Below are 15,668 nucleotides of genomic sequence, written 5' to 3'. Positions count from 1 at the left end.
TTTTTTGGCCCCTCAAATTTTAGAAGCATCAAATCCAAAACTGATGTATTTTTAGAAACTTTTATTTTTCTGAAGTTGCGACCCAAAAGGAAGTCACCATGCTCAATCAGAGGTCAGGTAATGTAAGATTTATGAACTGAACTCACTGGTAACAATTTCAAGAACCTTTATTGAAACCAACATTCAAATAGTATCTCAAGGGTGAAATGGTATTATTTCAGCAAAATCAATTTTAACAATTCCAAATATATAAAAACATTTAAAAATCAATCTTGTTAAAGGTGATAATTTCCCCTTCCCCCATGTTATCTATACTTCATTGCACCAAACAAACAAGGAAGACTTTGTTTAATCATCTGCACCAAGGAAAAAAAAAAAAGACAAAAATTGCATTTTGACAAGTGCCAAATGTCAGAAATCACATCAAATCAGAATGTAATTATAGGCCTAATGTGGTACGTAACTAAGGCTCCCAACACTACAGTCCACTACCCCAGTGTGAAGTCCTAGCATCTTAAGGTCTCCCGTAGCTTGATTCTGCTGGACCAGAAGGCATAGGGCCATCACCTATGATAAACGAAGAGATGCAGTGCTTTCGGAAAAGTAGAAATGGGCAATAATTAAGGGTTTACTTCCGATTATTTCAGCAGTAGTCTGGTTTGGTCAGCCTGAGGAAGATTACATCCGTGGTTTTCATTTCTGAGTTGGGCCCAAATGGGTGAGCTGCTCCCACATGAACAGGTCAAGGGGGCACTTATTTCAGGATTTTGACTTAACTAGGTGCCACACAGCATATTTCATATGAGGCTCTTAAGAGTAGCATTTACTGGGTTTTCAGATATTAAACACAGAAATGAGTACAGTCTGTGCTTGTGCCAATTTAAAAGCTTTACCAGTATTTAAAAATATACACATATATATATATAATATGGTCAGGAAGAGTCTTTACAGTTACCCTTGATAGACAAGTCCTTTACCTTGTTTACAAACAGTATATAAAGGGAGAGATGGACTTGTGGCAGAGGTGAGTCACAGACAGTGTCGATGGCCCCGTCACAACTCGAGCGGACACAGTCCTTACGTCTCCAGGGGACGTGGCAGTTGGGGACGGCAGGAGAGGGCTTCTGACACTCTTATTTACAATCCCACCGAAACCCATTCTCCTTCAGGCTGAATACAATCCAGCTGTATATTGCAACCTGATTAAACTAAACACCAAGGAAAACAGATGGCAAAGAATGCTGTTTCTCTCCTCTGCAGCAGGACAACGGAGGACCCGGAGAGTTCTAGAGAAAGCTGTCTTACCAAAAAGTTATTATGTGCAACCTAGTAACTTCTTACACTTACATTTAGAAAGACAAGGACAAGTGCTTCAAGTGGCAGGCACTTGAAAGTCTAAGTGTTCTTTGTGAATAAAAAGTGTTTATGGTAAACGGGGGAAAAATGGTCTTACTACCACCATTGGGTAGACAGAAACAAGTTACTGATCTACATACCCTTAAAATTAGACAACTACCCTCCCAGAAGCCTGGCTTTCAGGCACATATTTGTGCAAAAATCCCAGTTAAGCACAAATAACGGTAATTTCTCTTGTATTAGCATGTGGCACGGTTCACATTTTCAGAATAAATTCATCTTCCCTGAAACAATATTCAGTACAGTCTCCAAGCAAACACTGAATTTTATCTCAGGCTCTCGGGCTCTTCTACCTGTGGCTTGTCATCGTCCGGGCGCTGGGCCCTGCTCTGGGCGGCGGCGGGCTGCTCCGCTCCCGCAGGGGCGAGCTGCTCAGGGCTGTCAGCCTCCGGGGCGTCAGGCCCACCGGGCAGGTGCTCCGCCTTCTCTAAGTCTTCGATGTGACTGAGTGAGCTGGTCTCACTCACAGCATCTGAGCCTCTTAGGGATCTTTTAAAAGGCTTCTGGCCTAGAGAAAGATCAACGCACAGCACTGAACGCTCAGATAGGACACTTCTGCAACAGACGCTGTGTGCTGTCAGCACCGCTCTATTCAGTTACAGCTGCTTCAGCAGGAAGCCCTGGGATTACGGGCTCGGAAGCATTTAAGTGACGATGCTAACGCAACCTCAGCACGAGTGACTTGTGAGGTAACCCCGGTCACGAAGAGCCCAGGGCGGGGAACACCGGGTTAAACAGACGCCGGCTCTCCAGGCCCTAACTTCACCCTTGGAGGGCTACAGAGGTGCGTCTCCAAGGCTCTGGAACAGTTACAGGGACAGTGATTGCTGCTCTTACACGAAGGGAAATAGGACTTAGGGTTCAAGAACCAAGAAAACAAATGCAGGCAGTAGTACCAAACGGGGGAAAGCTGTCACGTGACGCAGAGGTCTGTCTTCCCAAGAGAAATACAACCAGTTGTTTCCAGCGTTAATGAACTCAGACATGGAGAGGTAACGTACCTGGAAGCCTCTGCTTAGTGCGGGTGCCTGAGGGGGTCTGAGGCGGCGTCACTCCCGTGCCTTGTGCTTTGTAGACGTATGTGTGTTCCGTGGACTCCAGGGAGCCTGCCGGGAAGAGAGGGGGCGGGTGTGGAAGCTCCTGGCACAGGCTGCCCTGTTCCCTCACGAGCTTCCTGCCGGAGACTCCGGGTCCCCCGACCCCTGCCGGGAACTGGAGGGAGCCACCTCGCAGCTGTGCTCCCGGGTCCCGGCCCTGCCGGGTGTTTCATCCTCGTCTCCCCGGGTGTCCTGTGAACATGCGAAAACAGCCAGCCAGCAGTGTGGCCAGGCGGGCCTGCGGAGCCAGGCCCAAGGGGGAAATGTCCTTTAGCAACAAGGGACCGGTGCCCCTTTGCTAAAGGCTGAGGCGTGGCAAGCTGAAAGTCAGACTATCTCCTGCTGTCACAGGACCCTGTCATCATTTCCTGGGGAAGGGGCCACAGGAAAGGAGAAGCCTGTGGTTCCATATCTTCCTCAAATCCCACCAGCTGGCAATACTTGCTGGTTGCCTGGTTTGAAATAAAATGTCCCAGTGCTACAATCTTTTACTTTCCTCTTGCAAAGGCAGCCCTTGGCTGGGGGCAAAATACGAATGAGGACTACAACAGTAACACTGAACCAAAATGTCCAAGACACACTGCCCTGAGGATCAGAACAGCTGGGTGAGCACCCTGGGCTCCGGGTGGGGCACGGGGGAGTCTGCTGTGGGCGGTGCGTGTCTGCTTTCGGGCTGTCGCAGCTGTTGGGGCAGGAGAGGGAGGACTACAGAGTCTCGGGGCAGATAAATCTCGTCTCCGCACACAGATTCCTGGCACAGGGCCCAGAGACAAAGCCCGGGACACACCAGTGTGGGATCCCAGGGCATCTGGTCCAAACTCTCACGGTGAAAGAGACCCAGGAGGAAGTTAGTCCTACCTGCTGTTAAGTTAAACGTTCTTCCCTTTTGTGAAGCTTGCACTGGAGAAAACCAATTCAGCACGGATCCTACCACAGGGATCTGCCGTAACACCCCCTGCAAAACATAACCACTGCTCAAGACCACTTGCCGAGACGCCCAGCCTGACGCCAGCTGGGGAGTCCAGCCCGGAGCCTCACCTCTTCCAGAAGTCGCTCCTCGTTTGCCTTTTGCAGCTGAACCTGAGCTTCCTGAATTCCTTTCCGAACCACTTCTGTCATGTTTTCCAGAAGCTGTGTTAAGACCAAGAAAGGCATCACTTGTCTAAGCTTCTTGCTGGGGGCCTGGAACTATTAACATGACACTGGGGACATTTTTCAAAAGTCTGTTGGTAAATGGAATTCTGCACTTTTAAATGTAGTTCAAAAATAGAAAATCAAATAGAAGAGGACCAAATGCTGAAGGAGGCCTCGGCAGATGAACCTCAGTGACCAGCCTCATTTGCCAGGGAGCACAAGTAACTGTCCCCATGATCTGAATGTCTTATCAACAGAAAACAGACACATGCTCAACATTAGGGCAAACGGAGTCAGGAGTGACACAGGCAGGTCTGGAAGAAATGCCAGGAAGCCCACTCAAGAACGAATCAAGCTGGGTCGTAGGCTCATTTGGAATTCCCTTCTCTTTCCCACTCTATGGCCAAAAGTGAATCTCATGGTCTGGGGGCATGTCTCTTCTTTGCTTCATTCCCTCTTCTGAGTGATTTCTAGCGACTCAAATACCTGGTGTGGAGAGCATCCCTTAAGCCTCACAGCCTGGTCCTCCATCCCACCCGGCCAAGAGAAGCAGGCCTGCTACCAGTGGGAAGTTCCGTCATGAGAAGCATCTACCTCCTTCAGCCTGAGGACCAGCTCCAATCGGGAGCTCTTCCCTGGCCTTGCTGGGCAGAGATGCGTGCATCTTCCTAACCGCTCAGCCTCCCCTAACTTCCGTCCACAGCCCTGACTACCTCACCTGCTTATACGTGTCTCTTGCCCCGGCTGGCTTGTGGGTTCACTGAGGGCAGGGACAAACCCACCTGGCACTCCTGCCCAGCACAATGCCAACCTCCCAGGAAGCCTTGAAAAACCTCTGGGGAAAGAACGAGTGAACAGGCACTGCTGAGGGTAGCATGGAGCCCAGCCAGCTGCCCAGGGGAAACCCAGGAAAGGGCTGAGACCCTGACAAGTCTTACAGACCCTCGAGTTTTCCTCAATCTCTCGGGCCGTGACTGCGATGGTCTCCACTAGTTCGGAAACATCTATGTCATCACTGGCCATGCCGATGTAAACGCAGCTCTTCACACTTCTGTACTCAGGGCCTGCGGGAAGAAACAACGGACCGACCTGGCTCCCAAGTCCACGAGCCGGCCCCAGGCCCGCTCCCTGTACAGCAGCCCAGGCACGCAGGAGCCTCCCCAGGCGGGGTGAGGAGACGGGGCAAGAGGGGCCGCACGGGGGAGGGAGCTCTGGGGCCCCGTGGAGAACGCAGCTACCTAAGAGCCCACCTCCCTGCAGTCAGTCGGGACACGGCCTTTCAAGCTCACAGTGAGCTTAGAGAAGGAGTAATTACCCATTTTAAATGTAAGGTCAGATTCCAGTTCGTTTAACTTTTTCAGGAGTCCAGCATGGATTTTCTCCCCTTCTGGATCTAATTTCAAACTGCTTTTATCATCATTAGCATGTTCATACCTATGAACAACATCAAATAACAAGACTTCAATCTAAAAGACCAAATGTCTCTTCAGACCCGGGACGACAGGAGCAGAAGCTGCTGGAGGGTACCAGAGCGCGCTCTGAGACCAAGGGGCAGAGGCGCCTCGAGGGTCTCGAGACCAAAGCCTTTCAAGGGTATCTTAACGAAAGCCCAAGCCCCCAGGCCCACGTAATGCGAACGCAGAGGCCACGTCAGGGGTCCTGCCATTTGCAGGAGGAACGGGAGACTTTCCTCATCCTGAGGGTGCGGAAAGCACCACAGGAGGGAGCTCGCATGGAGTCAGGGCAGAGAGTTTGCTCCCACCGCGAACCGGGTTCTTAGTGACCTGCAGTGCCCCGCACACGTGGAGCGCCACCACGTGGCAGCGGGACACCCTGTGCAGTCCTCCTAGTAACTTCCACGTTCGCACAGAAAGAACACACAGCGACTCGGACTTCACTGCGTACACACCGGGCCGCTGTGCCTGCTGCTCTGGGCTCTTGGAAATGCCCAGAACATCCAGGTGAACTTCCATCAAACACGCACACTGTGACTACACATATTCATTCTTCATTTCTAAGCTGCTCCACAAAATGACCCACCCATGGTCTTCCTACCGTACCTGACAACCCCTATTCCAGGCCAGTTAGGGTCATCGACGTATAAGAGACCTGCCGTTGCCATCACCTCCTGCTTGAACTCCTCTCGCAGCTGGCATGTGCACGTCAGGACCGGCAGCTTGCTCTGGATGCAGGCTACGAGCTGATCCACATCCTCTCCCCGAGTTCCTAAAACTGAAAACGTTCACAGGACGTTAGGGAAATGCTTAACGAGTGGCTGGAAACGAGAAGGCAGTGTGCCTACTTGCACTGTCAGAAAGTCAACAGCCCTGGGTACATCCAATTAGCTGGAGCGGAGGAGTGAAAAAAAAAAAAGTCACTAAACCCAGATAATGAAGAATCAGGTGTTAAAAATTCATAAAGCTGGCTGCTCAGGTGTAGACACAATTTTTTCTTACACAGAAGATAGAATTAGCCTCTCTGATTTAATACATAATAAAACTCTACGTAGAAATCAGATTCTTTTCATAGAAAGACTCTGCTTAAGTTATAAACATCGTATCACAAGTTAGAAACAGAGGCAACCGCACAATCCTCACTCTACAGTAACGTCATGGAGAAAAAGAGGGGTTTTAGGGGGCTGGGGTGGCAGGATGGGCAGCGTGGTGATGACGACAGGACCAAGTTGGCTCTGAAGGTCGGAGCTGGAGCGGCCTCAGGGTTCAGGTCTCTGAGTCTCGGCCACAGGACTGCGCCATCACTTCCGTTGATTCCAACGCTGTCTGCGGTCTCACTAGGCCTCACTACGTGCTGCCTGGGGTGTCCACAGCCAGCTTTTCCAATTTTAGAGGCCGAGCCTGTGGGGCTGGGCCCCCTGCACAGCAGGAGCAGAGACCCCTGGAAGGTCTGGAGGCCACCGGCCATCTTCATGAGGGCTCTTCTTTGCAGGACAGTTGCCTGCACTTCTCTACTTTGATGCCTTTGAGAAAGAATCTTTCCAAAAATGCTGAAAACACCTCATGAAAAGCCATCAAATATTTTCTGAACATGTTTAAATCATCTCAGAAAAAAGCACAATCAGATTTTTAATGCATCTCTTTCCAGCTGATTTTTAGGCGCCTCCTTGGTGACACGCCAAGCACTTTCACATACGTGGTCTGAGCTGAACCTTCACGTCACTGCCGTAAGGTGGTGGGAACAGGTCTGCAGAGAAGAAACTTGCTCCAGGTTCCTTAGGTACGAAATGGCTGAGAGGGACAAGAACCCTCAGGACTTTGTCATCAAAGTCCACGTACTTTCAGCTACACTGCTCTCTGAAACATCAACAGCAGCCGCTCTCAACCTTCACTGCCTACTTGATGCCTGGGCTCCATTCCATGTAGACTCAGTAAACCAGAATCTCTGCAGGTGGGGCCCAGGCACTGGGAGTTTTCAAAGCTCCACAAGTGATTCTAATGTGCAGTCTGGACTGAGAACCACTGAACAGAAAACGAAGGGTCACCGGATGTGAAACACAGGAATTCAAGTGATCTCAGAAGTCTTTCAGAGAAGTCACACTGGAAGGCTATTCTACCTAAACTTGGCCCAAGGGAAAAGGAAAAGCCTCTCGGGAGAGAGCAGAGTGTCACAAGGGAAAGCGACCAGCCCCACAGCCTGGACTGTGACAGACAAGTCACTGGTGTCTCAGAACAAAGTTGAGGGCAACCATGGAGACGGCTTACCTGCCGCTGTCATCAGAGGGCTGAACCGCAGGCACGTGCCCTCGACCTCCAGATCCATGACCGTGAGGCCACTCGCCGGCACCAGCTGCTTCAGCTCTTCTCCCAGCTGCAAGGGGAGGGGCGGAATGAACACACTCCCCAAGGAGGGGGCCGAGTGTCCCTGGACCTGCCCTCGCCCACTCAGCCCAGACCCAAGAGGCTCATTTCCTTCAATCTTTGATTTTCTTTGAATGCTTCTGGCAACTTCTGTAAATTTTACATTTTTTTTTTACTAAAAAATAAAGTTCACTGTAGGAAAATCTAGGAAATACTAGTAAACTAAAATAAAATAAAAATTACCCACAGTATACCTCTGAGAAACACCCACTGTTGACATGGTATTATTCCCCATCGTGTGTGTGTGTGTGTGTGTGTTTTCTGTTGTCATAAAACATGACACTCTCCATGCTGCGCAGTAACCTGCATTTTAGAAAATAATTTACCATGGCCGCTTCCTTTCTGCTGTAAAAAGGCAGCTACATGGTTTATAGTGGCTCTTCTGACATCACTGCACGGATGTAGCACAACCTATCCACCAAACCCCTCGGCTGGGCATGTCTGATGTTTCGCTAGGAGTGATACTGCTGTGGTGAACATCTTTGCACTATTCAAAATATTCTTTACACTCAAATCCTGGAGGTATAACGTCAGTGTCAAAAGGCAGCCACAGCACAACGCCTTGGCTCCGCATCACCAGACTGCCGGAGGTGCGCGAGGTCTGGCTCCTGAGCCTTGTGGCATCAGTCACCACAGACGCTCAGCCGAGCTCCAAAGCGGCCGCACCGCAGGCCACGCTCCGCGTGTTGCGGTGCAGCCTCACAGAGCGGCGCGGAGACCCGGGGAGCAGTGCTGAAAGCACCCGCCAGGAGTCCTGCAGTGCGTGAGGCGGCGGTCTGCTTCTGAAGCCCAGGACGGAGCCCCGGGCCCTCACGGGAGGCTCCTCCTGGGGGTTTCTGATTCCCCAGCCACGACCATGTGTATCCTCATCATCCGGGTGGAGGAGAAAGCACAGCACAGCTGTTCTTACCCAGCGGTTCAGCGCATCACAGGAGTGCCTCTCCCGGCCGACTGCCGAAGGGGTGCTGGGCACCGGGGCGGCTTTCAGTCCCGGATCTGCCACAAAACACGGAAAGAGGATTCACCTCCCAGAAACACGGCTGACCAAAACACACACCCTCCAACCCGTTTCACTCTGCTCCCAACATCAACCCAAGAGAAAAGTCTCAAATGCTACAGAAATCAGAAGTGTATCTCACAATGAATGGATGAACAACATGTGGTCCATGCATATGACAGAGTACCACACAGCTGTACGAAGTAAGGAAAGTCTGTCACGTGCTCAACACTGACGACATTAAACTAAACGAAATAAGCCTGCCACAAAAAGACAAACGCTGCATGGTTCTGCTTATACGATGTAACCAAGTAGTCAAATTTCTAGAGATAGAAAGTAGAATGGTGGGTGCCTGGGGCTGGGAGTGATGGGGGTCAGTGTTTAATGGGCACAGAGTTTCAGTTTTGCAAGGTGGAACTCTGGAGAGCTGCCTGTACAACTCTGGGGAGAGACCTAACCCTCCTGAAGTGACACTTAAAATGGTTATGGTAGTAAGTTTGTGCTTTTTTTAACTACATTCAAAACATTTAAAAAATGTGTATCTTACAGAGGATTTAAAGTTTTCACCTTTTTTTCTTATGAAAAATATAACACTTGAATACATTCACACAAACAGAATTAATTTGATTTAAAAAGTTTTTCTTTCAAGGAATTTTGAGAAGAAATCAAAGTGTAAAAAACTAAGTTACCAACTAGGCTGCAAGCACTGTGCACTGTGCAAGGGAAATCAAAGAGCCCAGAGGCTGGCTGGGCTTCCCAACACAATTACCCTCCTTTCTCCGCGTGGTCTAGATGCCTGCTCGTGCCAGGCGCCGTGCTAGGCACGTGGCTAAGATAAAGGCAGACGCGGTTTCTGTCATGTTGGTGTTCACAGTCTACTGAAGAAACAGCACAAAGGAAGAAATGAAATCCCCCTACGTTGCTGTTAGCACCATGAAAGAGCTGGGGGGTCATTCTGGTACTGCATGAGGGGGTCACGGCCGGCAGGACAGACCGGGAAGACCTCTGTGAGGAGGTGGATACTATGGAGACCTGAATAGTGAAAAGGAGCCAGAAGAAGAGTGAAAGGAACAGCCAGAGCAGAGGTCTTGTGCTGGGAAAGAGCGGAGTGTTCCAGAAACTCCGAGAAGACCAGTCTGGCTGAAGCACAGTGAGCAAGAGGGAAAGGGACCTAAGAGGGAGTCAGAGAGGAAGGCTAGAACCCTCATCCCCCCTCACCCTAGCCTGGACCTTATCCATGTGGAAGAGTAAGACACCACAGGCTTCTGGGACAGCATGTGGAGAACGAGCTGGAACGGGGTGTGCGGAATGTACCGAAGTGAGAGGTCCGGTGAGAGGGGACTGGCTGCCCCGGACTAGGCAGCGGGCACCGGGGACAGCCTTTAAAAGCAGAGACTCCTGGATCCAACCCACTGAATCAAAGTGTCTAGAAGCAGGACCCCCAACTTGATTTACAAGGGACTTGCTGCCCTTCATTCCAGCACTAGTCCAGGGCCTGGAGTTTGGAAACTGCTGTCAATCACAGGAAACTATCAGTCAAACGTTAATAAGGCAAACAGGTCTGGAGTTTGGTGAACATTATAAAACTTTTTTTGAAATGATGGCAAGTTTAGCAACAAAAACATTTTGGGCTATCTATTTAACTTGAAATAGTTTAAAATTCAAAGCCCTTAAACCCAAAGAGAAAAATGACTCTCTTTTTAAAATCACCTACCCGAGCCTGGTAATTCCTGGAAAAATCTGAACACCACCACTGGAGAAGTGAGCTCATCTTCCACCTGAAAAATGCAATCTGTGGATTACCAAGTAACAGGAAATCCCAAACCCCTAGAAAACGAAACAGTGAGCTCAAAAACTAGGCTACATATGCTTTACTTTCTTAATAAACACAAAAAGTTCAAAGCTTAATTTCAGTTGCTAGAGAAACAAAAATCAAGGGTTTGGTAAAATTCTTATAAATAATTATAAGCCTGTCCCGAGAATAGATGGCTGAAATACAATATCTGACACTGACACACTGAAAATGAAAAAGCAGGAGGAAACATTCATAATTACAGATAAACATGGGTCTGACATGAAAGACCAAAGACGACAAGGAAGAAGTAAACTAGAATCAGAGTTGAGAGTCAGAATTTTTAAGAATCCAGAAATGTTGCTACCACAAGCAGGGCTGACTGGAACTTCTTCTACTCATAAAAAGGAACAAGTACTTGCCCCTCACCTTGTAAAACTCTCCGAACAGGATGCAAGTCCTGCTGGCAATGTGGATAATCACAGTCTAGAATTGCATCTGTGTGTTTTCTAAAATCACTGACGTGGTACTTATACTTGGGACAGGCATCTGACAACTGACTTCACTGACAGACTTCGTAACATGAAGACATCCCTGCATTAAGATCAGCCAGCAGTGGGCTCACGCCCCCCACTGAACACACGGACAGTCGGCCATCAGCTTCACCGTGGGGTCAGGACACAAAGGGAGCGGCAACGCCCTTGACAGACTGTGGCATCTGAAGTGGGCCTGGGGTGGGGGGAGTGGGGGTGATTCAGCATGTGACAATGCCAGTGCTACAGCTCTAGTCTTCCAGTCTGTTTCCCAAGGCTCTGCATGTGGTGCCTCGCTCGTAGGGCCACAGCTGGACGTGCTGCTGGGAAAGACGGAAGTCGCAACCCAAGATCTTCTCTATTCAGCTTTTCAAGGGAACAGTGGATGTGATTCATGATCAAGCAAGATGTGCATTCAAATCTGCCCATTATTTATTGAGCCAATTCCTGTGCTTTCATCTCTATTATCTCTTTTAATTTTCACATAAACAAATAAACCTACTACCTTTAAAGTTAGAGGGGTTTAGTATGTATGGGGAGCGGAATAAGCCCAAGAAGGAACTGGGAACAGTGACAAAATTCTACACCCACCCCCCTGTTCTCAGTTAGGATAAGGCAGGATGACTTGAGTGCCAAGACTTCTACAGTCTTTTGTTTCTTATTTCTTTGAGCTCAGTGGTCTCAAATGTCAGGGTGTGTAAGAAATGCTGTAGAGGGTCATATACGTAGAATTCTGGTGCTGGCAACATGGTAGGCCAAGCTAACACTGACGTCATCAACTCTAAAAACCTGAAATGCTTGATTAAATATAACCAACAACGAAAAGAAGTTCAAATCACTGCTAGGCTCACAAAAAAGGCGAATCCAGAAAGGAGAGAAAACAGAAAGAATATTGGACGCTGCGCTGCACGGGCTGGGGGGAGGGGAGCACACATGGGACCTGGCACTTGGCTTTAATGTCTGAGGTTGTGGGTTTTTAAGCCCACGTGAGGGATAGTGCTGAGTTTACATACAGCTAGGGCCCTTGAAAAACACTCCTTATGAAAAGACAGAGAGAAAAACTCAACCCACTCATCGGTAAGAAAGCTTAACTCTACCTAAGGCTCTGTATAGAGAGAAAAGAATTCTCTCCTGAGAAATCAAAGCATCAGGTGTGCACCGCACCCGGGCTCGATGTCCTCTGTGGTGTAAGACTCCTGAAGTTGTGAAGCCAACATAACAAACAGACCTAGGCCAGTCACACAAGAAAAAAAATATCTAGCTCCTAACAGAAAAATGTCCACACACACAGGGAGCAGGAGTCAGCAGACGCAGCTAAGAGGACGATCTGTGGCCCCAAGAACCGAGACACTGAAACAACCATCGGAAACAGACCACCATAACTGTGCTAAGCAGAGGGCCAGAAACCTTTTTTTCTTTTAAGATAATTTTAAAAGAGAGAATAACTTGAAAAAGAACTAAAGAGAGTATCCTGAAATGGAAGCGAGGTCACCGAAAGGAAAAATGCAGTGAATGGGTGAAACAGCACATCAGATGCAGCTTAAGGGGAAACTACTGAACTCAGAGGATGTGAAGGGATGAATGCACTAGAAGGCAGCAGAGATGGAGAGATGGACGTGTCCAAGGGACCGACGGAAGATGGAATGAGGAGGTTCCATCTGCAGCTAACTGGTGTTCCAGAACATACGACTAGAGAAAGAGGCCATATTTGAAAACCTGAATTTTTAGCATTGAATTAAAAAAAAAAAAAAAAAAGGAAAAGAATCCTCACGTTAAATAAAGACAAGTCCCAAGCAGGATTTAAAAAAAAATCTTCATGTGGATAAATCATGGTGGAAGTGGCAGAACACTAAAGCCCAAGAAAGCCTTCAAAGTCAGCAGAGATGTAAACACGGAGCCATGTTCGCCGCCCCATGGAGGCATTTTGGGATTTTCAGGCACAAGGGTGACAATGGTGAGAGTTTCCCCTTACATGCTGACTTTAGAGGGTAATCCACGTGCTGGGTGAGAGTCCAGGAAAACAACGGCCTTTTCAGAATGCAGCTGCAGACGAGACCTGAATTGGTGCAGCGATAAGGCAGGTCACGAGCACCACCCCCGGTCCTACAAGAGGCCTCGGAGCTGGTGGTGGTAAGCGGGCGAGAGGGCATGTGTTTCTGGGACAAGAGGAGCTCCTGAAGGGCTGTCCAGATGGGAGGGAAGCAGCCCTGGGGGCTTGGAGGAGGAGTTACTGCGCAGCAGAGAAGCTGTTCTCGGGTTCAAGTCCTGGCTTTGGCCCAGACTAGTTACGGGACTCTGGACACACAACTAATCTGAGCAACAGAAATGCAGATAGAAACCCTGGCCTAGAGACTTCCTGTGAGGATTCGTGGGTCAGTATCTCTGAAAGCTGCGGCGAGGAGCAAAAAGACATTTAATAATTACTTATGTTTTATGGTGCCCTGCAATCTTCACCTTGCTTTCCCATACATTATCTCATATGCCCTCCATAACAAGCCACGGGGGCAGGATGAATTAATTTCTCCTGTAACTGACCTAAGATAGGATGGCCACTGGTTACGAACACAGGATGTGGAGTGTCCATCCCAGCCTCCCGCCTCCTAGCTGTGCAGCCTGGGCGCTCACCTCACCTGTCCGTGCCTTTCCTCACCAGTAAAAGGGAACAACCACTGCGTCCAACTCAGATTCGATGTATTTATTCACACTTGAATGCCTACTCTATGCCAAGTACGCTTGGCACAGGACGTAAAACTATTAAGAAACAGACAAAAGTCCCTGCCTTTACAAGCCTTCTACAGGGAAAAACAGACAATGAACAGATATATAACATGATTTTAGGTAGTAGTAAGTGCAACGAAGGAAAAAAAACCCAGAGCAAGAGAGTGATGGGTGGAGGTGATCATTTGAACTCAGATCTAAAGGATAAGAAACCAGTAATGAGAAGAATTAGGGGAACAGTGTTTCCAGGTAGAGGGAACAGCATGTACAAAGGAGACTTGTGAGGGTTAAACGAAATAACGTGTGTAAGGGATTTAAGACCACGTATGGGACACAGCAAGCATTTTACAAAGAGCAGATGTGATGGTGGTGGTGGTGGTGATGATGACAACAGATCACTGGCAGGCCACAATGCCTCACAATGTCTCACAATGTCTGCCAGTAACTGCATCCCTACTGAGAAGAGCAGCCATGGCAGGGTTAGGCCTGGTTCCTACGTGGCCTTACAAAGATGTTCCAAACCAACTGGTGATTAGTTAGCACCATCAGATTCTCCTGACTGAAGAATGAAGAAGGACAGGACATGAGGAGGAGCCCAAGCAGGCTGAGCAAGGGAGGGACGGGAAGTACACAGGCCTAGCACTGCCTCGATCCCTCCCGGCATGCTCATTCCAGTCTATAATTTAGGTCTTTCTGTTTGCAGTCAAAGGAGTCCAACCAGCACACCTCACTGACAGCTGAGCTCACAGGCTTATGGAGGGCAGAGAGTGAGTCAGTGTCACAGGGCCCCTGTGGTACTGCTGAAACTGGAACCCAAGTCTCCTGACTTCCACTCACCCCGCTGCTTCTCCAGCGGGCCACTCTACTCTTCCAAGCTTGGACTTGAGTTTCAACTCAGGCCAACTGAATAGCTCCAAGCTTCTACTCAGAAGGCAATGCAGAGCAGCCCCCATTCACAGCTGCTTAAACCAAACCATGTACGAAAGTGGAAATAACCTGTACTCACATGAGCCCCAAATAAACTCAAACATTAGTTTTAAACTTGACTGTACCCTGCAGAATTGTCAAAGAAACACCAGTGACCCTGTTTAAATTAGAATTGACCTATACATTTTCTGAAATTCTAAAATGAAGCAAAACATGAAAACATTCAAATCTGAACTAATACTTGATTATCAGCCCCCTAAATCCTCACTTCCTTGTCTAGTTACTGGCCTTAGGGTGCAATCTCTGACAGATGCTGGTATCTTTCAGGAAGACACCAGCGCAAGAGAAGCAGGGCCATCTGCTTTTCTCTGCCTTATTCCCCTTCCTGCAAATGACAACTCTGGTGTCAGAGGGTTTCAGAAAGAGTAGCCCAAAGCACTCTACGAGACAAAATGATTTTTCATTTCGGGAAGATGGGTGTTCTAAAAATCCTTGGGCAGGTGAAGTCAATGATGTTTATTACCTCTTCGTGCAATTATGAATTTTAACAGAATAAAAACTGCAAATGGATTCTATGAAAAGCACTGCAGGTGTTCAAACAGTATATGAGGCAAATTTCTAGGCTTTCTGCTAACTGTATAATTAAGTCATCAGTACCCACATGATTCTCTCCTAAACAATGTGGTTTTTCTGGAGCTGCCACAATTCCACTGACAGGCATAAAATCTGGAGAAAATCACTCTATGCTGCTAAAGTTAAAAGTTATTTACTTTTAAAACAGATCAAATTATATACTATACCAAGATTTTGATGTGGTTCACTTTCTTCAAATTTTCTTGCAATCGCTGACTCTGCAAATGACAAAAAAATAGCTTATGTAATTTCATTAGATAGACACAGTATATTAAGAAGCAGTTTTCATGAGGGTCTTTGCAGGTCTGCAAACAAGAATCTCAGGCAGATAAAGTAAAGCTATCTGTGACTCAGTGATTTCTAAGTTCAGCTGCCAATTTTGACATTTCAACATCTGCAAATGTTCCCCAATCTTTCAGTTATACGTTACCTTCAGTGGTTCAGAAGAGCTTTCTCTGATGAGACATATGTGAATTTGTCACACCAGCAATATAGGTCATTCATTCAAAACCTACTGAGTGCAAGGCAACAAAAGCAAAATTGAAC

At 48.2% G+C, this 15,668-nt stretch overlaps 1 protein-coding gene across 1 annotated transcript in view; it reads right to left on the bottom strand.

The window, feature by feature from the left end:
- Positions 1–149: 149 nt before the first annotated feature.
- PDXDC1 (pyridoxal dependent decarboxylase domain containing 1) overlaps positions 150–15,668 on the bottom strand; it is a 44,915-nt gene continuing 29,396 nt past the window's right edge. Inside the window, exons 13-23 of the mRNA XM_074346309.1 lie at positions 15,290–15,340; positions 10,234–10,297; positions 8,433–8,518; positions 7,367–7,472; positions 5,708–5,879; positions 4,963–5,081; positions 4,590–4,711; positions 3,552–3,644; positions 3,372–3,468; positions 2,418–2,522; positions 150–1,924 (exon numbers count right to left, since the gene is read on the bottom strand). Coding sequence (XP_074202410.1) covers positions 1,683–1,924; positions 2,418–2,522; positions 3,372–3,468; positions 3,552–3,644; positions 4,590–4,711; positions 4,963–5,081; positions 5,708–5,879; positions 7,367–7,472; positions 8,433–8,518; positions 10,234–10,297; positions 15,290–15,340 — 1,257 coding nt within the window. The 3' untranslated portion in view covers positions 150–1,682. The remainder of the gene's footprint in view (positions 1,925–2,417; positions 2,523–3,371; positions 3,469–3,551; positions 3,645–4,589; positions 4,712–4,962; positions 5,082–5,707; positions 5,880–7,366; positions 7,473–8,432; positions 8,519–10,233; positions 10,298–15,289; positions 15,341–15,668) is intronic.

The sequence above is a fragment of the Camelus bactrianus genome, chromosome 18 (assembly GCF_048773025.1).
Source record: "Camelus bactrianus isolate YW-2024 breed Bactrian camel chromosome 18, ASM4877302v1, whole genome shotgun sequence".
Lineage (NCBI taxonomy): Eukaryota > Metazoa > Chordata > Mammalia > Artiodactyla > Camelidae > Camelus > Camelus bactrianus.
The sequence above is the reverse complement of the archived record's forward strand: the minus strand, read 5'-3'. Positions and strand labels throughout refer to the sequence as shown.